Here is a 25,293-nt window from a genome sequence, read left to right as displayed (position 1 = left end):
CTTATTTTCATTTAGCTGCAGAGAGGTCTCACAGTTAGAAATGTTCAGGAAGCTCTCTCTTGAAATTCCTTAAGGGGAATCACAGAGTAACCCTGAAGTTTCTCTCTTAGTTATGTAAGTCCTTCATACAATCTTGTATGCCATGAAGAAGACCATAAGTGTAAGACAGAAGTAGTGGCTTAGTCAGCCCTTTGAGAAAACCGTTAATTCAAAACTGAGCCATTAAAGAGCTTTTCAAATGTCATTGGTAGAAAGGTTACTTCCACAAAAGAGAAAGAATATGTATGTAAGACCTTGCAGGGAGTTTTTATTGATCAATTAAATTAAAATGGCACAGTGGGGAACAAATCTACCAACAAAAACTATGAATAAGCCCATTAATATTTCCTTATAAAGTACTCATCTCAAATTACATTACTTTTTCTTGCACTGCTGTATATAAGGAGGACCATTAATAGAATCTGAAATATCTGATAAGAGTTAACTCTTGAAATACAATTTTTCTTCTTTTCTATGAAATAATGCATCTTTTCAGGCATTGTAGGACTGTAAATTCTCAGATTTAGAAAATCGGAATGTAGTTGTTAATTTTGGTTCTGTGTCTCTGAGAAATGCATTCAGCAATCCATACAATATTCCTGCATTCTTGTTCCTTTAACTTTACATAGGCATAAAATACTCCAAAATGAAACTGGTTGTTGAATGCAAGCACATTCAGCTTTACCTGTGGAAAAGATGAAAGAAGTGTTATGATCAAATATTAAAGAAGGGAAATGTGATTTTTGTGTGGTAGTCTTTATGGTCAAGTTTTGTATGTAACCTTGCAACCATGGCTATATTTAGGAGTCTGTTGAGTTTAAATATAATTGAAATGTGATCTCTGGACTAATTTTGGTAACAGACTACAGCAACATTACAGGTAAGTAAAGGACAGTGGTGAAATACCTTCTTCAGTAGACTGTTCAAAATAAATTTCATTAAGCGGTTTATATGAGATGGATTTTGAATAGGCTGTTGGGGTTGACAGTTCTATAACTAGTCTTCAGAAGAATTTCCTGGGATTTATTTTGTTTAAAAAGGTAAATCCTACTATTTTAATTCAGCCAAATGTTGACAGCTGTAGAAATACTGTGTTCTTGACTACAAAGCTGAATGATGCGGTATAGTAGAATCAAAAACCTAGTACCTCATTCTTGTTTTAAATATTATTCCAGGTAGGTAACTTTCTTTTGGTATTTTAAGGTTAGAAGCTCTTACCTCATGTTCAAAAAATGCATCTTCCAGTGTCTTTTCTCCAGTGCCACTCCCTACACCTTCAAACACAGCTTTGTATTCCTAAAAGCATAGACAACCACCCAATGGAAATAAGGTACTTTTGCATTCTTTGCAGCACAGATACCTTACATTACTTTATGAATTAACCTGCATTAATTACCTGCAGTAATATTTCTGTATAGAAGAACTCATGTATAGATGATAGTTCTACATAAATCAAAAGTTAAAAGCATATAGTCAGCAAAAGAAAGAAAAATCACATTCGTTCTTGTATTCCTTACCATCATTTCCTACGACTTAAACGTAATTTACTGAAGGCCCTAAAAGAGACTTATTGTAGAATGACACATGACCTTTCACTCCTTTGGACAGAGAGCACTGAACTTCTTGTACAAATAGTATCCATGACAGCCAGAGCTGTAAATGGAGCCAAAACCCCGAACTCTGATCCTCACATCACTGCTCATTTTATTTCCAGTAGTCAGCTGGATTTGCTTTGTCTGTGTTAATATTGTATCTAAATCCATTAGTCTGATATGTCATCCTGGAATATTCTGCGCAGATATATTTGACTTCTTTTTCTGAGTGTTACATTTCTGTGTAATTTGCTTCTCTGTGTATTTGTTTTGTTTTTCCTGTAAAGTAGCAGTGCAGTATAGGTCTAGCACAATGGTTCCTAAATTCATCTAAATATCCCACCCTCACATGAATAGGCTTTCTCTGCACCACGTTGACATGGTGACACATGCTTCCAACATATTGCTTATGCACAGGAACAGATGTGCATCTCCAGCTTTGTTTCTTCTGTGGAAAAAGCAGTAGGCCAGACATCATTTTATTTTGTGTATCTACTTGGAGGTAGCTTAAATATTATAGGTAGAGTACCACAGTTAATTCGTAGAGCAAGTGTTGCATATTGGTTCATCTTTAATAACAGCACTAGACACGTCAGTATTAACAACTTCATCTACTTCTTTGAATCAATCAGTGATTTAAAGAAAACTTTTCAGAAGGACATTTTTACAGTACACTAGCAATAAATTGGTTTGCAGTCATCTGTGACATGAATTGTTTGGTCAGTTCATTTTAAAGTGACTTATGCTTTTGCTCCAAAATCTTAGAGGCAGCAGCTGTGAAGTGAAACTAAATTTGGGGAGAGTTAATGAAGTAGGAAGAGTTTTGTTTACTAGAATGTGATTTGGTCTTATTTAAACATCACTGTAAGAGGAACTTGGTATTGCACTAAGGTAATAACATATCTTACATCTTCATATCGACAGCCTTTGGTTCCATACACATCTTTATGGGATCTTTTGTATATTCGCTGATTTTTTTTCTCTCTCAAAAATGCTTTTAACTTATGTGAATACTCTTTAAAAGTTTGCTTATATCAAGAGATGTTAAGTATTTGTATTTTGGCTTTTTGTTTTAAGAAATTAGATTACATACTGCATAGTAGTCTGCAACACACTTCACTTGCTCATAGTCATCTGCATTGGCCAACAAGTGTAAGCCTTCTGGATACAGTTTTCCACAAGTTGGGTACAGCTTCTCTCGGTCATCTTTACTCAATTCAGTGCCAAATGAATTGATGGTGATGATAAAGGCACGTCTGTCTGCCTCAAACTTAATGTGCAAAACAAAGAATAAAGAAGTGTTATTAGAGATCTCATTCAAAATTAAGATGGGGATATTTTTTCTTTCAGTAAGCTAAACTATGGAACCTTAAAAAAAAAAAGTGGACTTCAGAGCATTAGAAACATACCTTATTTTAAAAATTGTAAATCCTTATTTGCAAATACTTGTTAAATTTTAACTAGAAAATCAAACTGTTTTGCAAGCACAGCTTTTATTCTGTGATTTTTGTACTGAAAATATCTCTACTTCCTCATTTCCCTTCTTAGCTACCCAGAGGCTGACAACAAAAAATCTCCTCACACACCCTTCTGAAGTTATGAAATAATACTCATATAAATAATAACAATACAGGAAAGCACCAAGAATCAATAGTACTGTCCTGGGGCAACTGAGAGTGCTGTTGAGAGTAAAGATTGAATGGAAGTTCTGAAAAAAAAATAGTTTCTGAATGCATATTTAAAATGATAATTTAATAAGGTGGAGGGGGCTGCTTACTTGCCAAGTTAAAGTTTTCAAGTGTTTCAAATAACAGTTAATTTTTAACACATATAATCAAGGGCTATATTTCTTCTGCCAGGTTTAGATGCCTGTAGTATCTGTATTTTCCCTGCAGCAGTAGACTGAAAGTCATTCTAATGTCTAGATCTCAGGTTGTTCTTTTATACAAGGCAAAATTTCACTTGCCATTCTTGCAGTATGAATTAAAAATGTAATGGTAAATAAAAATAATCTTACACAGTTCTGTCCGATTTAAACCTATTCTTCTGTCTTGACATCTAAATTGACTATGGTTGTATTTCTTTCTGTTATTACTTACTTTCATGTTGTAAGAACAGCAAAGTGCTTGCTAATTGCAGTGATTACGTAGGAAAATCTTCCAAGTGAAGCATATACAGTATACACACATTTTAGGCAGCTTGCAAAATTTCATATGCTATGAATTTTTGAACTGTTTTAAGCAGAAAGGTACTCTTTTCTGTTGAATAATAAGACTACAGATGCAACACAGTTTTACAACTTTAGCAGTTAAGCACATATTCATAGATCCTACTCCTGTGTACTGGAACACACAGTAAGAGGGACCCAGCTGCCCTCTGGCACTGATTTCAGAGTAAGGAAAATGAACAAACAATAGAGAAAATGAGAAGAAAATAAGTGTGCTTGAAAAGATTTCTAGCTAATGAATAACAGGGCCAAATTTCACTTGCCTTATTAATATGAACAGGCATATCAGCCCTAGTGAAACTGTTTTGGAAGGACAAATGCTTTGGTTTTTTAACTTGTTAAAGCCATGTAGAATCTAGCTGTTAGGTTTGTAATATTTTATTGGGAAAAAAAGTGTGCTCAGAGGTAATTGCAACTATGCTAGCAAGTTTGGGGCCTAGTTCTGGTGGCTCCCAGTTTGAGAAAATTTGCAGGATCAGTCCCATCCAAACAGACCTCTCAATTCATCAAATTATTGTCACATGAGGTTCTCCATAATGAGTAAGGCCATGAGGCAGTTACTTGGTGACTTGGGCCATTTGATTGCTGCATGTAGAGGCGGAGTCACAGGATGACCATTTCCTAAGTGCTTTAGTTTCTGTATGGGAAACTGAAGTAGCATGTCTGCTACTTGAGAATTAGCATGGGGCCCTAATAACAGGCACAGCACTAGCTGCAGTGCAGTCCTGCAGTTTCTTGCCAGATTCAGGGTTAAATATGCAATGTTTGTTGTTGATGGTGGAAGAGAGATCGTCAGTACTTTTAATGTGGAGGGTTGGCACCATGACTGGTGGTCGAGGAGTTGGGGAGCTAAATACTTCAGCCTCATTCTGATAGGGTCAGATTGGTGGTCTTACATATAAGATTACAGAATAAATAGCAAGTATTCTTTTGAATAATTAAACTTTGGCTTTTTGTAAATTCAACCATTAGCAATCTGCTCTGTGCGTGTCTTCAGATTATTAAAATGTTATAGAAAAGGAAATCTAGAGAAAAGTTTATCCTCCTAGCTGATTGACATTAGATAGGGATTTTAAAGAAGCTTATCGTAGACCAAACTGTTACCACTGGCATAAAGAGAGTTTTACAACATGCTTAAACTAGTGTTGTAAGTAATCTGCTCTCAACATGAATTTCTAGCTGAAAATTAACTTTCTGAAAAATCTGAGTCGACTGTGGGAAATATCTTTACCTCTGCCAGCCAATCTCTTGATTTTTATTTTTTTCAGAAAAGAATAGTCAGAATACCTAATTCCTGGTCAATTTAACTTGATTAAGAATATCTTCTTTAGAACATAAACTGAAACATTATGACCTGGTTAAATAAAATGTGAAATTGCATTCCCTTTCAGGACATTATTTTGTAAGATGTAATTTAAGCTCATTCTTTCTTCAGGGCTGAGCTCCCAGGGTTATTATCTCTCTCTTATAATGCAAACTTTTAGTGTGATGTCATCAGAGCTCAGTGAATTTCGTTTAGTTTCCAGGGTGTAAATTTTGCTTATCCAGAAAAAAAAGACTCCTGGAAGCAAATGGATGATCTGGCTCTCAAACTCTGCAAAGAATTGTGATAAACCATGTGAAAAAAAAAATGAGCTGAATGCCAAGAACTCAATTTTAGAAATTTCTACATCTTTTATTACAATAACAGATACAAGAACATCATTCACTATGCTGCAGGTATGGCTTGGGGAGGAGGATGTTAGGAATTTTGTATGTCATGGAAAAAATAAATATTAACATTTTTTGAGTTGAGACAAAAATAAAACATGGAATGTTGGACTTTTCTGTATGACACTAGTTCCAAAGGTCACTCAACTCTAACTTCAACCATTGATTTTAATAGGAGAGTAAACAAACGTAATAGTGCCATGAAGCTTAAAGATTATTTATTAGTAAATATACAGTAATGCCAGACCTTAGCTTCCCAAATTTAATTTTGAGCTAGGATGTGTAAGAACAGTCCACTTTTTCAGTTTTTCCACATAATACAGAAAAATGTTAAGGGGCAACAGTTTGAGATTAGTGAACCATTTATTCTGTTCTGCTCTCTGTTACAGAAAAATACTGACTGAGTCTAATTCCTCCCTGGTAATGGACTAGCTGCTTTTCTAGTCAAGAGGTAAAAGTCATCCTAGAATGCAGTATTCATTGTGTCTTAAAAAAACATTTATTATTCAGAGGAGAAGGAAACATTGGATAGATAACTTTGCAAATGGAGAGAGGAGGAACCGGAAGAACAAAGTAACCTAATTACAAAAACATTATGGAGTGCTTTCATGTACAAAGACTGGATTTTTCTTACCTCAAGAATAGGTCTCATTATTTCTGCTGTAGTACCACCTTGTTTTTCACAAAACTTATAAAACGCCTCAAGATAAGACTACATGAGAGAAGAAGAGAAATATTTTAAATGCTATTTAAGACCTGGACCAGCACAGCACATAGTTACGAACCTCATTTTTAAATACTTCCATTAACTTTGATAATACTACCTATGAATTTAAATTGAAGTATGTGCTTAATTACTTTGCTGGATTGAAAGTTGAAATATTAAAATGCAAATACCTTGTTATTACAATACGTGTTCAAATGTTTTCAAAATTTGTTATAGGACAAATATTTTTTTCTTTTCTCTCTAAAGAAGGAACTTCTTGAGTTCCATTGAGCTTCCACTGCATAATAAGCAGATGGCTGAAGGGAACTGTGCATTTATAGTGTGGAGGAGGGGATTAGGGATATGCCATGGCTGTTGGGCCAGCACTATGAGGATACACAAACTAATCCCTGCTGCTCTACTCTAAACCCTGGATTAGGACAGAAGAGCAGACAAAGCTTCTGTAATACTGGTCTGCAGAGTGCTCTGGTCTATTAAGTTTTCTGGCCTTCGCACCCATTTCAAAATACCTGTGCAGGAAGGACCCTAAATATCTGTTCCCCTGCCTCTCCATCCCCCAAAGTACTGTCTTAGGGAACATTTATGTTATGAAAATGCATTTGCTACAACTTCACACAATCTTATTAAAAGAAGCTGTCACTAACAATGCAAGTAAGTGAATTTAAGTAAAGACATCTCAAGGGGGATCTGCTGCATGGGATTATGCGCTAGGTTCTGTTTAATGCTATCTGATAGTACAGCTGAAGCATAATCGATCACATTGACAGCTGAAGCAGAGGAGAAAGGATATATTAATAATTTAGAAGTGTTTGCAGAATGATCCCCCTGATACTTAGTAGAGTGAGATGAAAAAAAAATAGATTTAATAAGTCTAAATGTATGGTTATCCACACAGGATATAAGAATCAAATCTGTATGTTATCAAATGGAAAAAGAGTGTCTAGTTTAGTAGTACTGTGAAAGAATTAAAATACTTGAGCATAACTGATGTTGTTTTGAATGAGAGGAAGTAGCAGAATATATTGGCTTGGGAATTTAAAAATATCGTAAGACAAACAGAAGGATTTTTTCCTTCACCCCTAGTGCAATCAGATCACTGTAAGAATACTTCCTGGGGCATCCACTGTGAAAGAAAGATAACAAAGAATTTGGAGAGAATGTGCCAGGAGGAACTATTAATGGAATGAAATATGTATAGCCTTTCAAGGGACCATCCTAGTATTGACCTGTGTGCTAATATTTGTAAAGTACTTTGAAAATGCAAGGCACGTTAGATGCTTACAGCAGCGTACTGTAGCAATGCTAAAGATAATTTAAAAAGGAATGAAAATTAAACAAAACCCTTAAGTAAAAAAAGTGTTATGCAGACTCAAAGCAATTAGACCTTTTCAAATCACACCTACCTTTTATAAATAAAAATAAATGTTAGCCAAAAGCTTGTCTAGGCTCATTTAGGAGCTAACAGTTCTGTGGCATGTGGTGGATAACTGAGTTATTCATAAACAAATGGATCTGGATATTACCCTGACATCTAAAGCATTTTCATTAATGAGATATTAAATTAGAATTTGGATGCAGACATAGAATTTGAAATCTCTCCAAACAGTGGAGTAGAAATGAAAGGAGCTGGATTTGATTCCTGGACTTGTCATCAACCACATGACCTTAGACAGCTTGCTTTATCTCACCATGCTTCTGTTGCCCCATCCATAAAACAGGGTTAATGATACTGACCTCCTTTTCTGAGACACTTTGAAAGACCCCATGTTGCAAGAACTTGCCTTGTACAGTTTGTTGCGCATTATTTCAACGTTCATTTCATCCAGGTCATTTTCAGATAAGCAGTCTTGAAAGAAAGCAGCTGAAAGCAGAGTTTATTATTTTGCGGTATAAATCTACATACTGGTAACATGCATCTTTCTTTTGTCTATTGCCATTCACCAGTGTGTGAGCAAGGATCTGAGGTTTCTGTTGTACAAGAAAGAGTCATTTAACAGAGAGGAAGATAAATCCTCTTGATTTTCCCCTTATCCTCCTACTCCCTCCTTTTTAATGAGAATCTGCTGTGAGGGGAATCAATCAGTACCGCAGCTAGAGTCCACATCTCCAGAGAGAATCAGATGGGAAATGCTAATGAAAGCCCTAATCTTCTCTGAAGTATATGGTTTGGGCATTAGGGAGATTTTCTAGTAAGGAACACGAAAGATAATTTTTGTCTTAAATCATTCAGGTATTCCGCAATTGTTAGGAAGAATCCTCTTTCCTATTTTCCCTCTTCCTCTTTGGGTACGTCTGTAGTAGGGGAAGGGCTACAGGTTGCAACTAGTAAGGGGCAATCTTTCACCTTGACCATCTGTGGTTCTAGGTCCTCTGCAGAACTGGCTAAAGAGCAAGCTTTTGAACAGGTGGGCAGAGGATGAAGTTCATTTGTGCAGCTGGACCACTTAAAAATACTCTATTCATAACCAGCAAAAGTACGCCAGTCCCTTACTGTTCCTAAGCTGTCAGTGGGGCAGACCAATGCTGCATGACAGAGAGCATTGGCTCAAACAGTGGCAATGGAAGATGGTAGTTAGAGAGAGTATGTGAGCCTGGCCGTGTTTTGTGGTCTTCTCCCTTCCTACTCTTCCAGCATCCAGATTTTGGATTAAGAACATTAGAGGGTGTAGCCCTGACAGTTCCCTTTAATATCTCTTTGTAGATCCATTGCCTGTGAATTTGTTCCATGTTTTTAAAGATCTGAATATACTCTCTGCTTTTACAAACTTGTTCAGCAAAAAAATTTCCAGAAATTTGCTACCAGCTGTGTAAAAAAAATGAAGTGGTTTATTTTACCTGTTTTAAAACTAGTTTTTTCCTGGGATTTGGTCTTCTAAAGGATTTGGTAAGCAACAGTTCACAGCTCACTGTGGACAAACCACTGCCGTCAGGCCTTTGTAAACATTGTCCATATCTCTCTTCAGCCTTGTCCACTCCAAACTGTAGTCCGGCCTTTTCAGACTGTCTGTGCACGGCAGCGCTATCCCCTTGTTCATTTTAGCTGTCCTGCTCTGTACCTTCTCTGATTTCGCTGTACGGGGTGTGGGTGCCCAGGTGCTGGCAGCGGGGGCTGCAGGGTGGCCTCTGTGAGGAGAGGCCGGGGCTGCCCTGTGCCGGACACAGCCGGATCCAGCCGGTTCCAGTCGGCTCCAACAGACCCACCACAGGGCACAGCTGAGCCCCTCGGCCAAGCTGGTGGTGCCTCTGTCATAACATGTTTTAGAAAGGCCAAAATACGCAGGATGTAGGGAGGAAGAGGGAAAAAAAATTGAGAAACAGCAGAGGGAACACCAAGGTGAGAGAAGGAGGAGGAGTCGCTCCCTGGCGCTGCAGCAGGGACTCTCTGCTGCCTGTGGAGAACCTGTGCTGGAGCAGATACTCTTGACAGGAACTGCAGCCCGTGGAGAGCCCACGCTGGAGCAAAGGATGAATTTGAGGAGGAAGAAGTGGCACAGAGAAATCACTATGTACTGACTGTAAACTCCCCCGGCTCCTTGTGTTGCTCATTGCACCTCCAAAGGGACCGAGGGTAACCTGCGGTGAAAACAAGGGGGCAAAGGAGAGGAGCCTGGAGCAAAGGAGTGAGAAAGGGGGGAGGAAAGGTGTTTTTCCATGAATGTGCAAATGTTTGGTTTTTTTCTGTTTGTTTGTTTCCTAAAGCCTGAATCAGTAATTAAATATATTAGTATTAGTCAACAATAAATAAGTTAATTTTTCCCCAAATTGAATCTGTTTTGCCTGCAACAGTACTTGGTAGGTGATCTCAACCCACAAGCTCCTTTTTTCCCCCACCTGTTTTCTTCCCCTGTTGTGCTGGGGGTGGGTGTTGAGTGAGTGGCTGGGTGGGAGTTTGGCTTCTCTCTGGGGCCAACCCACCACGCCTTCTTGAGAAGCAGAACCTAAATCCACTCACAGTACTCAAGACGAGGGCACACAGTGGTTTCATTTATGTTCAAATCCATCCAGTTTCATCTTATTCTCAGTACCCTTCCCAGCACCGCCCCACAGCTGGTTAGTTTTTGTTCATGTTGGCTGCTGCAGCCAACATTGAGCAGAGTTTCATCCCAATTTCAGAATGTGACATTCCCAAGCCTCACTCTGTTTTGCTTTTAGATTTAGTTCTTCAAAATAGGGATATCCTCTGTGTTTGAATCACACCCAAATCCCAAGAGGGAATCTAGGTTCTACCACAACATCTAATATTTATTAGTAACTGTCTGCTTCGTGATCCTTAGTAAGGGATAGGCAAGATTTCATCTTACATTTTTTTAACTGTAGATGCCGGTGTCAAAGTAAAAATCTAGATGCTCTAAATCAGTAGCTATTTTGGGTATAAAAGGTATCCATTACACTTCTTGAGTAGCATGTTTTCTTTGTGTCTACTACACAAGGTTGATAAAGAAGCCGTTTACTAAATGTTACTAGAAAATGTCCTGAAGGCCACTTCAGAAATGCTTGATCCACACTTCATGTTTTGTGTTACCGAAACACAGCGTACCCAGTGGAAAACATGCTACATCACCTGAGATATTCTTAAGAATACAGGATGAGTAGTTTAAAAAAGCAAATAGGAAATAATTTAGTGTTCCTACCTAATGGTGTGTCAACCAAAATTGCATTGAACAGCTCAGTGGGGTTTGAGGCAATGCTGACTGCTTCCATTTGCTCAAAGCTCCCCAGTGGATGGCACTTGGGAACAAGTTCAGCTATGGGCCGCTGATGTAATGTGCCAGTTATTAAAAGAATTACGTTGTCAATCATGTAGCTGTATCTGTATTTGAAACAAAAAGTAAAAGAAATGAACCTTATCTTTATAATGAATTTTCCTTTGAAAAAATACAAAACCAAGATTTTTGAAAATTAGTAACAATACTAAAGTCAAAACGACCACAGTATTTGCAGATTTGTATGTTCACTCTGTATCAATGTCTCATTTATCAAAAGCAAACACAAGTTTTTATAGCAAGTAGATAATACACAATATAAATTTTAAACACATGACTGAGTTTGGGAAAGAGACTTTTAAAGAAGGGGAAACTGAAACATGAATATAATAAGCATAACACCTGTGAAATGTAGATTTACTATAACCAGTGACAATGAGTGGTATCAAGAAGTAAATCACCTGAGCTAGCAGCTTCTCTAGTTTGGGATTTTGGTATTTCATATAGACCAGCTGGACAGAGAAGAAGTGCGTGGGAATCTTGGCACTAAAACTGCAGTGTTCCTGCAGATGGACGAGTCTTAGGGCTTTCTTCTCACTCAGCTTTAAACATCTGCCCATGAGGAAACTAAGAACAGGTTGTCACAGATTTCTTCTTTATTGCTAAAAGTTTTCTTTTCAGTAGAAGTTTTCTATTGGCTTCTTACTAGTTTTACTGTCAGAGAGGCTGATAAGAGTTTTGTCAGTGACTTGGAAACGGGAAAGCACAGCTAGAGACATACGGGGATTAATATGATCTCACAAAATCAGGGAGGGGCTCAGGGACCTGGTGAAATGTAGTTCAATGATTTAATAATTGTGTTACGTATCTTAAACTAGTGTCTCCATTATTAAAAAAACAGCAGTGTGGAGAGTTTGTGCATACACATGTACACATGCATGTCAATCAGTGTGAGAAAAGAGCTGCCGTAATTTTCATATTTTTGTTTTCATTTCCCTGAAGCAAAATATAAGTATTGTATGCCTACAGGTCAGAGCTGTCCTAGGGCAGTCTTTAAGATCCTGTTGATATGTTAGCCTAAAACTGGTCAGCTACATTTGACCAAAAAAAAAGAAAAAGAAAGAATAATGATACTTTATTTTGCTGTTGTTATAAAAATGCTCCTTGAAAGTAAGCTGAAGAGTCTAGCATTCTTGTTATAATATATTAAAAAGATAAGATCAAGGGGAGTAAACAGTTAGGTAAAATATCCTGCTGTCATTTCACTAATCAATGTTGTCATATTGCTATAAAGCAGATCCCTGTTCTTAAAGTTGTTTAAGCCATTCATTTACAAGTTTTATCTGTTTATGATTGTATTGAGATCAGAACTTTCGCTTCATCTGGCATCAAACAGCACTTATACTTTTAAGAAAAGCTGCTTGGATCTAAGTATCTTGCAATATGCAACATAAAATTCTTCTGGTTTTAATGTTCAAATGGTATAAGAAGTATGGTAGATGTGTTGTCTTTCCCTCTTTAAAAAAGTCTAGAACTTGCCATATGCCTAGGAATTACATTACTGCCCTGTACATCATGAAATTGCTAATCTTGCATGAGTCACACCCACAAACTTTAGTTTTGCAAGTTCTCTGACTTAAATGATGTCTGAAAAGGATAACCATTTTTCTCAATCTCTACCACTCCTCCTGCCACTGTACACACAAAAAAATCTGCTTGTGTTCTTTAAAATAAGTAGTTGCAAAGACAACAGCTCTTCATATATATATCTTTTCAGAACTTATATTAGCAAGTAAAGTATGTAAATGTTGCAGTATCAAAGTAATTTTGCTATTTTTGAAACTTAATAGAAATTCCAGTATGATGCATTTACAGTTTTAACTTATAACTGTGTTTGGTTTTTTTTGAGTCTCTGTGGTAAGCTATGGTAATATTACTTACGTGATAAAATTCAGAAAAGTGGCAAGTGGTTCAAAAGCATGGTTTCTAAAGTAATGAAATTCTGTGAGTAGTTTTGCTTTCAGTTTATCATCAATGGTGGAAATAGTGAGAGGGCCAGTTTCGTTAGCCAAGAAGTTGCCATAGTCTGTAGTCTGTAGATGTAACTTCAGATCTGGAATTAGATTCAGGGAAGACCATGAGAATAAACTGTCATGATATTGTCTAGAAAGCAATAAAAAAACATGTAAAACGTTAATTTCTAACATTTTATTTTTGTATTAAGCGTCTGATCATACTCTATTGAAAAGTTTTTGGTATAGGTTTAATATAGAGCAAATGCATAATTAATGCAAATTTGTACTGCCTTCTACCAGTAAGACTGCGGCTGTGTGGTGCTTAGTTGCCAGCTGCGGTTAAACCACGGCATGCGTCAGTTGTGTTGTCTCTTGCACTCCTATGGACTGTTACACATCAACAGGAATCATCCATTAAATTAGTTAGGATCATAAATTTTCATATGAAACATTTAAATCTCAGGTAAGACTATAAATCTTATCAGGCTGCCTGAAGAAGAGAACACATCTTGCTTGGCTCAGATTCTGGGCTCCAAATGGCTTCTGAAGAGGAGCGCTTGAAAGGGCGGAGTTACACTCTCTTAGCATTTCTGGTTTGGCTTTGTCTGATTTATGGCTGCAACTACCAGATCCTCAGAAACTATTCCAGAAACTTGAGTTATCGTGACGTATTCTGCCTGAGCTCCTGACCCTGGTAACTGAGGAAAATGTGTTGGTTAGACAACAAAGTTGAAAGCAGCTTTCATAATATCAAAGAATTCATTCGAAAAATTTCCTCTGCTAGCCATTTTCCACCATGAGGCAAAAGTAAGAACTTGAATCAGTTCTTAGTGTTCAAAGCAGTTTAACATTTCCTTTTAGACAAGCCCCTGCTATATTGCATAATTATGTTCAAATGCTATATTAAAACTACTGTAAATTATAGATTGGGATAATGCTAAACGGTTTGGGCGTTCATAATGATTAGATTTTCAGGTAAAATCTGAAGTGATATTTAGGGAAAAGGACAGCAACACTCCCACTGACTGAAATAAGGGTGTACCTGTAAGGGAAATTAATATGCAGTTAGCAAGGTGTGCATTTTTCAGTATAGTAGCTACTCTTTCCTATTTCCCCATGTGTATACTTTCTTAGTATGCAGTAAGGTTGCCTACACTGAGACTTAAAGCAAAAGACCTACTACATTGCTAATTCAAACTCCTAGGTCTAGCGCTCTCGCTTACTGTGATAGATAACTCTCAGAGTTTTCTATGCAGGTCGGCTGCCACCTGAACTCATTTTAGCAATTACAGAATCATAGAATGGTTTGTGTTGGAAGGGACCTTTAAAGGTCATCTAGTGCAATCCCCGTGCAGTGAGTAGAGACATCTTCAACCAGATCAGGTTGCTCAGAGCCCCATCAACCTGAACTTGAATGTTTCCAAGCTCTCTGGGCAACCTGTTCCAGTGTTTCACCACCTTCATCGTAAAAAATTTCTTCCTTATATATAGCCTGAATCTACCCTCTTTTAGTTTAAAACCACCCCGCTTTGTCCTATTGCTACAGGCCCTACTAAAAATTCTGTCCCCATCTTTCTTATAAGACCATCTTTAAGTATTGAAAGGCTGCAATAAGGTCTCCCCAGAGCCTTCTCTTCTCCAGGCTGAACAAGCCCAACTCTCAGCCTTTCCTCATAGGACAGGTGTTCCAGCCCTCTGATCATTTTTGTGGCCCTCCTCTGGACACGTTCCAACAGGTCCATGTCTTTCCTGTGCTGAGGACTCCAGAGCTGGATGCAATACTCCAGGTGGGGTCTCACAAGAACAGAGTAGAGGGGCAGAATCACCTCCCTCAACCTGTTAGCCACGCTTCTTTTGATGCAGCCCAGGATATAATTGGCCTTCTGGGTTGCAAGTCGCATTGCCGGCTCATGTCCAGCTTTTCATCCACCAGTACCCCCAAGTACTTCTCCTCAAGGCTGCTCTCAATCCTTTCATCCCCCAGCCTGTATTGATACTGGGGGTTGCCCCAACCCATGTGCAGGACCTTGCATTTGGCCTTGTTGAACCTCAGGAGGTTCACACTGACCCACTTCTTGAGCTTGTCCAGGTTCCTCTGGATGGCATCCCGTCCCTCAGGCGTGTCAACTGCACCACTCGGCTTGGTGCCATCTGCAAATTTGCTGAGGGTGCACTCAATCCCACCATCTATATTGTCGATGAAGATATTAAATAGTATTGATCCCAACACAGACCCCTGAGGGACACCTCTCATCACTGATCTCCATCTAGACATTGAGCCATTGACCAACCACTGTTCTCTGGATTCTACCATCCAGGCAATTCCTTATCCACTGAATGGTCCATCCATCAAATCCATATCAAATCACATCAACACACTCTTGGATAGGACAGCCTTATGCGCTCTGGAGCTGTTAGCATTTCTCTAGATCTTCCTGCAAAAGACTGAACTTATGCTTCTATTGTAAACTAATAGCTTCTTAAGTGATCACAAAACTGTTGACAAAAGAAGACAGAGGTAATTGGTCTTTCAGTGGTCAGAGCCAGATACTAGGAAATAGTCATGTTTCAGTACAGGCTTCCATGTAGGAAGAAGAAAGAGAATCCAAATATGAAAAAAGAAGACCACTTAATTCAAGAAAGAGAGAAAGGTAAGCAAGATTAGGAGATAAATAAAAATGAAAAATTATGCCCAGAAATTAGTCTAAATATGGAAGACCAACTTTTTAAAAAATCACTAATATTTTCATATGATATCTACATTTCCTGTGAAAACTGATTATTTTTACTTTCTCTTTTTATTGCAAAGAAGGTAAAAATACTTGGCATATGGTGAGATTAGATAATACTACCTCATTACATGCAGAGATCTGAATTCCAGCTTTCCTCAATTCCTTTTCAGACAAACCACTGATATCTACCTTGAGTCACACTCTATAAGTGCCTTTCGAATACAGTGATTTTCTAAAGTAGACTGCAAACCCCAAATATCAGCCCCAAGCATTGATCATTCTGGAGTGTGTTTACCATCATCATGAGATGAACAGCAACCAAACCCAGCTGACTGAGAGTCGTGTGATGAGACTGTGTTACTTTCCTCAGTTCTCTCATTGAGTGAGCGGCTTCAAAATCCATGCCCTAACATAAGGCATGAAAAATATTAGCTATAACACATTAAAAAGCCCCACCTGGCTCTCAAAAGCTCTGGAGGAAATACTATGCCGAGGAATATTGGATTTATGACCCTGTCACTTCCACAGCCTGCTTTAGAGAAGTGATTCTTCTAAACGATTTAATAAATGCCAGCATGCATACTGTATGTAAGAAACATATTCAACCCTATCTCATGGCCTTGGCCAAAACAATTGAGAAAATAGTCATCCACAAGCTCCAATACCATATAATATCAACCAGGAATGTCATAATCAGAGTTCACACCATGACAGAGTTCAGTGTAGCTCAGAGACTGCTTTGCTGGTCTTAAATTATAATATTCTCTTTGCTGTTGGCATAAATAAGACCTGGGGACTAACACAGTCAGACACCTGTACTAGTAACGTGACGTGATGTCCTGGTTTGGCCTAAACCAGGCCGATTTTCCTTTCAGTGATTTTTGCTTTCAGCTAAGTCTCCTTTAAGTAACTGCATGTTTGCAGACAGTGTCTGCCTCCAAGACACTTAGTGTTACTTAAAGGAGTTACTTAAAGGAGACTTAGCTGAAAGCAAAAATCACTGAAAGGAAAATCGGCCTGGTTTAGGCCAAACCAGGACACCTGATGATCTGGCAGGAGTAGATGACTGAGCATTACAGGGGCTTCAGACATTCCTGTTCACCAAAACTTTTTAGTGATAGTAGCTGCTCCTTTTCTCAGGGCCTCTTGGAGACCTACACAAGAGTCCGGGCTTTTCAGCATGTCCACAAGATCCCTAGGAAAAAAAATTCTGTATTTCAGCTGTCAGCATTATTGCCATCCATCTGCATTGTGTATTTCCTCATACAATTATATGCAGGAAAATCATATGTTGGAAATGTATGACTTTAAAGAATGTGATTTTACATCACATGATTTTGCTCACAATTGAACAGCAACCAATTAACAGTCTGTCTAAAGGGAATTAATGCGCAGAGGGGTACTAGTTTAAGATGAATGTACTTAAGACAGGAATGATGCTGATCAGAAAGAAGGAGTATTGCAAGAACTTGAACAAAGCGTTAGCCTGGTCTCTCGGCATCAAGCACATGGAGTCTTGACTTCTCGCTTTGCTAGCCAACTACCCCCAGTTTTCAGTTACGCTGTTATTTCAGCCACTGCATGCTGGTGTGTCTTGGCTCTGACAGGTTAAGCGAATTTAATTCAGTGATGTTGGTGGGAGCAGAGCTGGACTGCTTCTTCTTCAGTGACCTATTATCTCTTCTAGAGAGTAGTAGCCTTTCCATCACACAAGGAAGCAAGGAAAGAATAAAGTGCTGAGTTTAACCCCTCCCATATTCTACTTCAAAGACTGTCAGCAGGGTTCCTCTGAGGATCCCATTCCCCTGAAACAGATGATGACATAGGGCCAAACTAGTAGCATGCCACATTCTATACTGTGAGGGTGGTGAGACACTGGAACAGGCTGCCCAGAGAAGCTGTGGATGCGCCCTCCCTGGCAGTGTTTAAGGCCAGGTTGGATGGGGCTTTGAGCAACCTGGTCTGGTGGAAGGTGTCCCTGCCTGTGGCAGGGGGGTTGGAACTAGATGATCTTTAAGGTCTTTTCCAACTGAAACCATTCTATGATTCTATGATTCTATGCCGTGTTGCAGAGGTTTCAGCCAGTGTTGCAGCTCACAAGGTAGCTCCATGGAAATTATAATTCAAACAAGCCCGAAAGGATGTCTAAGTTAAGCTGAAGGCCTTTTCTCCTCTCTGTGCGGCCCTGTATTGAGAGGACACAGTGGTACCGTGAGTCAATTAGCGTCCTCCTTTTTTTCTTTCACTCTCGCTGTTACACTCTGTGATTATCAAGAAGATGTAAAGCGCTAACCTACAGGTTTTCTTGTGGTTTTTCTGTACTGACATTATGGTTTCCCCTCTAGAGATATCAAAACCACTTGAAATTAAAGATCTTTTTGATTCTATTATGGGTTGCTTGGGGTCGTTTTGATTTTGTTTTCTGCTTTGTTTGTTTTAGCATATTTATAATATTTTTAACTTAGTCCAGTTTTTGTGGTGTGGTGCTATGCCACAGAATGCAGAATGGGGTAAATTTATTACCTTTTAATGTGAAGACATGATCTGAAGGACTATTGAACAAGCACAATAGTACCACAGTACAAATCCACCATGCTGGATCTTTTAATTGGAAACAAAATACAATGTATGCATGCAGCTCTGTTTTTTACTTTAGAGGTAAAGGTCTATGTCTTTGGTGCACTGTACACTCGTGGTGCAAGTTCAGTATTACAGCATCCTACATGTGCAGAGAAAGAAGTGTATTTAGCCTCATGTACAAATCCAATATTTCTCATATTTTCATTAAAAATAATACATTTGTTAGATAACTGGTGGTAATCTGTTAGCGGTCTAAAAGAAGTAGAAAGTATTACAATGGAGAAAGAAATGTAGCTGAATAGAGAAAAAAGGGAAGTGATAGTGGGTAGTAGAGATGTGCTTGTAGATGGGTTGATGAAGGCTGCTGCTTCTGTTGCTGAAATAATTTGCATTCTAAAATTGAATGAACATTAGAAAGAAGAAGGTTCAAAAATAAAAAAGTCATTGTTCTTCCTACTATAAATCTTACTTAGGAAAGGATTTTTTGTCTCTATTGTGATCTATCCATCTGTTGCATGCTCTTAATAATGTTGAAGGTTTATATATATCAGAAATGTTTAAAAACTACCTTCAGGTTGTAAATAACTTTCTTGTAGCATGACTTAAAATACAGATAGTTTTTCTTAACTGTTCTTAACATGAGTAAGTATTCTTCTGGGAAGGATGAGAGAAATCCTTTTTTTTTTGTATGTTTTTAAAAATATTTAAACCTGTATATTTTCATCTTATTCAGAAGTAACAGGATTTATGTTTTTTTTTTTCCTTGTGGAGCCTTGATGACATCATTTGTTGAGCTCCTCTGCAGAGACAAATAGAGTAAGGGCAAGGTTTAATAATTCCATTATTCTGTCCTTTGTATCTTTTATAGATGTTTGAAGCTCTATTAGCTTTTTCTGAAGTCTGTATATTCATGGAGCAGGACTTTTCAACTTAAACAATTAAATACAATATCAAGAGTGTCTGTAGAGTCTTTAAGTTGTGTAGATCACAACTGCTGGTACAAACAGGCTACAGAAACTGCTGATTTTGTGCAGCTGACATAAGGAATAGATTTCAGTTCTCGGAGTAAGCGTACACATGTGGTCTGTGTGTCTAAACTGCCATTGTATGACACGGAGAGCTGATACAGCTCTCCAGCTTATCAGCTGAAGTATGTACATGCACTGGTCAGTTGAATAGTCTCCAGATCCCTTCAAGTGTACTGACAATTTCTTCTTTAACTATGAGAGGAACTTTATCCTGCTGACAGGTAAATACCTACATATATCTATTTAAATGTAGTTGTTTTAATCTGCAAGATGAATGGCAAGCAACCTTCCCAGACTTATGTTGTTATTATATTAACAGTTTAGACAGCCTCAAAACTCCGTTGTATATGGGAATCATCAGGTTCTGCACTTCTCATTTCCCCAAATCCATTACTGCATACACAAAGCAACCAATGCTTAAAACAGAGTGAGCTTATTATTTCTCCTTGTCCGTTTTTCAAATTAATCTAATATACTGCATGTTACAGAAATTATTTCAGTGTACAATCATAGCTTTTATTTTGCAGTCAGGGAAAGAAACTTTATGTTCCTTTAGAAAGGTGATTTTTTTCTATTGCATTTTTTTCCTGCTAAGTGTCTAGAGGTATGTCATATGATTCTTTGTACAAGTCTGTCTTCATCAGGCTGTGACCAGTCTTGGCCACAGAAAGTTGTTTTGGAAACTAGTGTGTGTTCTCTTTATTACTGTGGCAAAGTCACCTTGAAAACAAGGGTTTTTAAAATTTTTTTTAAGCTTGAGAATAGTTCAGTTTTATCTTCGTGAAGTCTAGCTTTCTCTTCCTGATAAGAAGAATGTCCCCCACAACCATAAAACTCATGAAGTAATTAAGTACTGAAATTATATCTTTTATAGAGAAACTCAAAGCCAAATGGTAAGTTTTTAATAAGATTTTGGGAACTATTTTAACCAGCTGAAATGATATGACACTTCTATACTTGAACAGTTCTATAGTGGTGGTTTAAAATCTGCGAGAAGGTTACCAGTCTCCACGGGAACTCTATGGATGAGATTTCCAAACCTTATCATGTAAACTAGAAATCCCATCATCTGGATTGCTTTGCAAATCACAGTCTGCACAATCCTAGGGTAATTTCTATGGAAAGCTATTAACTTAAATATGAGAACAGTTCTTCAAAGGACATCAGGGTTATCTCTGTTTTTTAAGATAAGCTCTCAGTCTTTTATCTTCCCTGCTTCAAAGGTCTAAGCAACAGTATTTCTTCCTTAATAAAATAAACCAGCAGACTTACCTTCTAGTGTCTCACACTGTGCTAAATTGACATAGTCCGCACTTGTCAAGATCCCAGCTTTGAACCCTCGGACCAGACCCTCCAAGTAGCCATGGTCCACATTGAAGTAAAACTCTGAGTATCCCGGCATGGAGAAAAGGAGATTTAATCTCTCTGCTGGGTACTCTATGGTACTGAATATCTGCCACCAACTGTTTTCCTCCTCTTTGGAAGGAGTGACAAAGAGTCACTGATTTCCTGCCAGCCTATGATTGTGTTTTACCAACTGGTTTCTTCCTGTTTCTTGCTCATAGTGTAGTTCCAGTATAGTTGATGCTTACACAACAGCCAGTCAGCAAATCCAACTCCCTCCTGTCAGAGCCAGAAAATGAACCTATTATTGTTGAAAGAGAAGCCAAAAAGGAAGTATAAGTTTAACCATTGCTTACAAGAATGCTCTGTGCTGGTTGGAAAAATGAGAAAGCATATTACAAAGCTTGACAGCATTTTCACATTTCTTAAATGTATTATAAACAGGAAGTTATCTGTGAATACCTACTGAAAAAATATTTCTGCTCTAAAATGTTGGGTTGTGGTAGAACATAGCCTATTCAAGGAACATAGATGTTTTTTTAGTGTCTCTGTATAACTTTTGGTTTTTAACATTTTTGCTGGAAATTTTCTGTTGCTCACCTCTATCAATAAATATGTATATGAATTATAAGATTCTTCTAATTATTACAGTGAATGTTAGATCATGCCCATAGGTAAAAGGTCTTTGAAGGGTTTGACTTTCATTAGCCTTTAAAGTGAGCATCCAGAGCTCACCTCAAAAACTACAGTTTGTCCCAAGTTCCAATGAAAAATGCTCTGGTTATATCCACTAAGATGTGGAAATAACTCATATTTTTTCTTCTTACAAAATAAAGATTATAAAAATAGGAATCTTGATTTCAATAATGCAAATTTAGAGCCTCTTTAGACTTCCTAATTTTGATTCAATTTAAACTCGAAACTGCTAAATCTATCAGTGACTTTTATACTGAACTGTTAAGTCTGCTGCCTTTTAGATTTAGTATCTTTAGTAAAGTTACTATCTTTAGTAAAGGTAGCGCAACTTTAGATTTAGGTGCCCCAAAGCTGACAGTTCGAAGTGGCTATGCTTCTGTAATCAACACAAAAAGTCTTTTTTCTCCCTAAATTCACTAACATATGCAACACGTCTTCAAGCTTTGCACTAGGTGATATTTAGACATGTATTTAACTGGAGCTCGGAAACGTTGCAGTGAGGTGTCTGAAGACTGCTGCATGGTTGGAGGGTTAACACAAGCAACAGAAACTACAACAGCTGTATGCCATCTGCATCTCAGCACTTAGACTCAATTTTCAGTGCTTTGAACATGTTTGGTGTATTGTGTCCGCTGAAGACATGCAGCTTGCCTTTTCTATTGATCCCTTGCAGTGAAATGAAGCTGCAGCAAGAGTTGTGAGTCAGCACCTATGGGCACAAGGCTGTGACTATGAGACTTACTCCCCTGTCCTGGGAGCTGAGAGCCTGATGACAGCTTGGTACTCACCAGGGGATTCCTGTCTATACCGCCTTGCTCCTGGCGCAGCAAGGCTTTGCAGGCCATACAATGAGGCACAAGGTGCTTGGGCGTTTGCTGCCCAAGCAGCCACCCACTACCTCCTCTAGGAAGGTCACTGGCTAGCTGGCTGCTTGGCTGGCTGGCCAGGAGCTTCCAAGGGGCAAGAAGTGACCAAGAGCCACAAGGCAGGCCAGGCTGAGCCAGGGGAGTAATAGTACAGCACCTTGAGGGTCAAATTATAATTGTCTCAGGCTGGTTATTACCACACCTGTAACCGACTGCAGGGGAAATGATTACAGCATTTAGACATTTAAAAAAATTGCATGCTCAGACATGCAAACTCTAATTAGCAGAGGGTTCAAATAGTGCCTAGAGTATTGAAGTTTGCTCCTTGTAAATTAGGCTTACAGTTTTAAGTCAGTCAGTTCTTAGCATTGCAGAGTTAACCCAGCTAAAGGAGAATGAGACAGATTAGGCCTATTTGACAGCTGAAATACAGCAGCTCCCTTGCCCACACAAACAATTTGGTTTTGTCTCCTAAGTCTGCATGCCAGCAGTGCTCAGAACCTCCTCGTGCAAGAATAAGTTTGTCAATGATGTTTCAAAAGCCAGGGAGATTTTTCAGGATATGTGACCAGTCTCAGTGCTTCCTTATTGGCATATGAAGATAACCACATTTTAACTTAAACCTGCTTTGGTTTTGTTGTCGTCATCATTGTTCTAGCATGTTTTGCTTGACAGCCTCTGATAATAATTTTTTCAAGGAAAAGAAATGAGGAGAAGTAATAACCTGAGGGACTCCTTATTGTGTACACTAAGAGCAGTGTTTGGTTTTAACCCACACGTCTCTAATGTGTGTGTTACATAAAAAAGTAATGCCTCACAGCAGCCGAATTCAGGCCTCCCCCAGCTGCAATCACAGCGTATCAGAATGTGGCACATACCCAGCTGGTGGCAGTCCAAGGTTATGCTGTCGACCAGCTTCCAAAACTTCAGACAGCAGAGCTGGTGCAGAAATAGCTTTGCAATAGATCCTAAATTTAGTAAGGTGCGGGGTCATGTGAATACTGCCTGGCAGGTGCAAATACCACCACTGGTGATCCTCCAGTGAGAAAGTGGTGCCATGAGATCCATAAATACTGTCGGGACCATCACTTGAAGTATAATTACTCAGCAAAGTTGTTTCATGAAATCTGTGTAATTTTGAATGATTTCAGGAAATTGCAAAATCAGGCTAAAGTCTTGAGTGATTTTGTCTGTTAAGGGATGAGGTGTCAGATGGTGTGATCCAGGTTAATAGACTGCATTCAACAACTTCAGAAAATGCTCAGTTCTCTGATATTTCTTACAAGAAAAAGTGATGAGACAGCTTTAACGGTAATTTAGACATGATACATATAATTAGCTAATGCACTAAGTTTTTATATAAAAATATATGTATGTTCAGTATCTATTGTAGTAATCTATCAATATCATGTTCAATATGTATTATTCTAATTTCTTATAATGAGTGACTAGTGCCATATGATTTCTTTAACATTTTGTAGTGGGTAAGTTTTTATTAAAAATTATAGTTCTTTATATTAATGAGTTTATTTATATAGAGCTGTGAATTGGCTTTAACAAATTACCGTGTGAGAAAATATGATACTCTCACCTGTTTAGTTTGTGGAGTGCAAAGTTGAGATATTTTAAAATAATTTTTTAGCAGGTGAGCTAAACAAATGCTGGTAGTTTGTTTGGGAGGAGAAGTTAATTCAGGTTAAGCAGAATTAGCAACACAAAATGTTCAGATCTGAGAGCAGAATTTAACCTTTGATACTGACAATTTTTGAGAAATTGTGAAACATTGCATATATTATTTAACCACAAGAGGTCATCATAGCACTGCTGTAAATCCCCTTTCTTCAGTTTTTTCACCTCCACTGAAAGAAATAAACTTGGAAAGAAATAGGAAAAAAGTTCTGGATTTTTAAATTTGTTTTCAGCTAATCTAAAGTTAACAATAAAAACCACGTATACTGATTATTTACTCAGAGCAACAAACAAAATATTTCCGCTTTACCTGTACTTTTGCTATATGCACAGATTTTGTCTGAGCTTCCTCTTTTTTTTTTTCTTTTTTTAACAGTGTTGCCAGCTCCTAGCCACGAGGTTAATACTGAGGAACAAATGACAAAGAATCAGCAGAAGAGTGAGTAAGTGGTGTTATACCAGTGGAATGCTGACTGAATCACATTAATTCAAAGTTACACTTTTTTTCATTAGAAGTACTTAAAGATGCTATATTTGTCATCTTGGAATCTCATTTAAAAGTCTGTTTATAACAGCTTTAGCCAGGCAGATGTCTGCTTAAATTGTGGTTTTGCTTATTCAGAAACAAAATTCACTCAAGTCTTGACTGTACAGTTGCTTACACACATAATTAGTTATGTGTGCCAGATTGACTGTTATCAATATACCTGCTTTAATGTGTGGGTGAAACAGATTTCTTCATCTGTGTATATATTGACTCCTTTTGTTTGGATGTGGGAGATTTTTGACCTAACACTGACTCTATAGTTCCTATCCTGTCAATGGAAAATGCGCCTCCCTTACTTATAAATCAGAAGTGCTTTTAAAAACATAACCTGTTCTTTCAGCTGTTTCCCCCACCCCAAAAATAGATTTTTTTTTTTAGATCACCTAGGTAAAAATTGTTATGAGCTGTGCACTACTCAAAGTTAAACTATTTTAATTTTCTAACGCAACTTAATAGTATCTAAACTGATCAAGAGACTTTGTAATGCAATGTTTCCAGTGGTTTTTTTGATTACATATCTTTGCACTGGCATTGAAAGCCAACTACATCAAAACTCCTTAAACTTTGTAAATTCTGGAATGTTCTGTGGTAAATTTCTGATGGGTGTGACCCATGCCTAAAAATCCTTCCAAAATGTGATCTCTTGAAATCCCTAATTTTCTGAAATAATAGCAGAACAATTCTGATTGCAATATGTAAACTGAGATTCAGCCTTTCTGAGGCGTTGAGTACCTGCAGCTCTTGTAAGATGAATATCAAACACAGTTAAATATGGACCCTAGCACCCTAAATAGCTAG

General features: G+C 37.9%; 1 protein-coding gene across 1 annotated transcript; it reads right to left on the bottom strand.

The window, feature by feature from the left end:
* Nucleotides 1-431: 431 nt before the first annotated feature.
* On the bottom strand, nucleotides 432-20,755 carry ATP6V0D2 (ATPase H+ transporting V0 subunit d2). The gene is made up of 8 exons (XM_068396974.1): nucleotides 20,626-20,755; nucleotides 12,940-13,111; nucleotides 10,927-11,105; nucleotides 8,077-8,156; nucleotides 6,203-6,280; nucleotides 2,725-2,901; nucleotides 1,258-1,335; nucleotides 432-724 (listed from the first exon to the last, which is right to left on the bottom strand). The coding sequence occupies exons 1-8, from the start codon at nucleotides 20,753-20,755 to the stop codon at nucleotides 563-565; spliced, it is 1,056 nt and encodes a 351-aa protein (XP_068253075.1). The 3' UTR covers nucleotides 432-562.
* Nucleotides 20,756-25,293: the final 4,538 nt, after the last annotated feature.

This window comes from Nyctibius grandis, chromosome 3 (genome assembly GCF_013368605.1).
Source record: "Nyctibius grandis isolate bNycGra1 chromosome 3, bNycGra1.pri, whole genome shotgun sequence".
Taxonomy (NCBI): domain Eukaryota; kingdom Metazoa; phylum Chordata; class Aves; order Nyctibiiformes; family Nyctibiidae; genus Nyctibius; species Nyctibius grandis.
This window is presented reverse-complemented; position numbering and strand designations above follow the sequence as displayed.

Bases quoted from the DNA above. Each gene is read 5' to 3' on its own strand.
- ATP6V0D2 (XM_068396974.1), bottom strand. From the start codon at position 20,755: ATGCCGGGATACTCAGAGTTTTACTTCAATGTGGACCATGGCTACTTG. The intron at 13,112-20,625 runs GTAAGTCTGCTG...ATCTAATTCCAG, and splicing joins ACAGTGTGAGACACTAGAAG to ATCTGAAGTTACATCTACAG. The intron at 8,157-10,926 runs GTAGGAACACTA...CTCTGCTTTCAG, and splicing joins TTTGGTTGACACACCATTAG to CTGCTTTCTTTCAAGACTGC.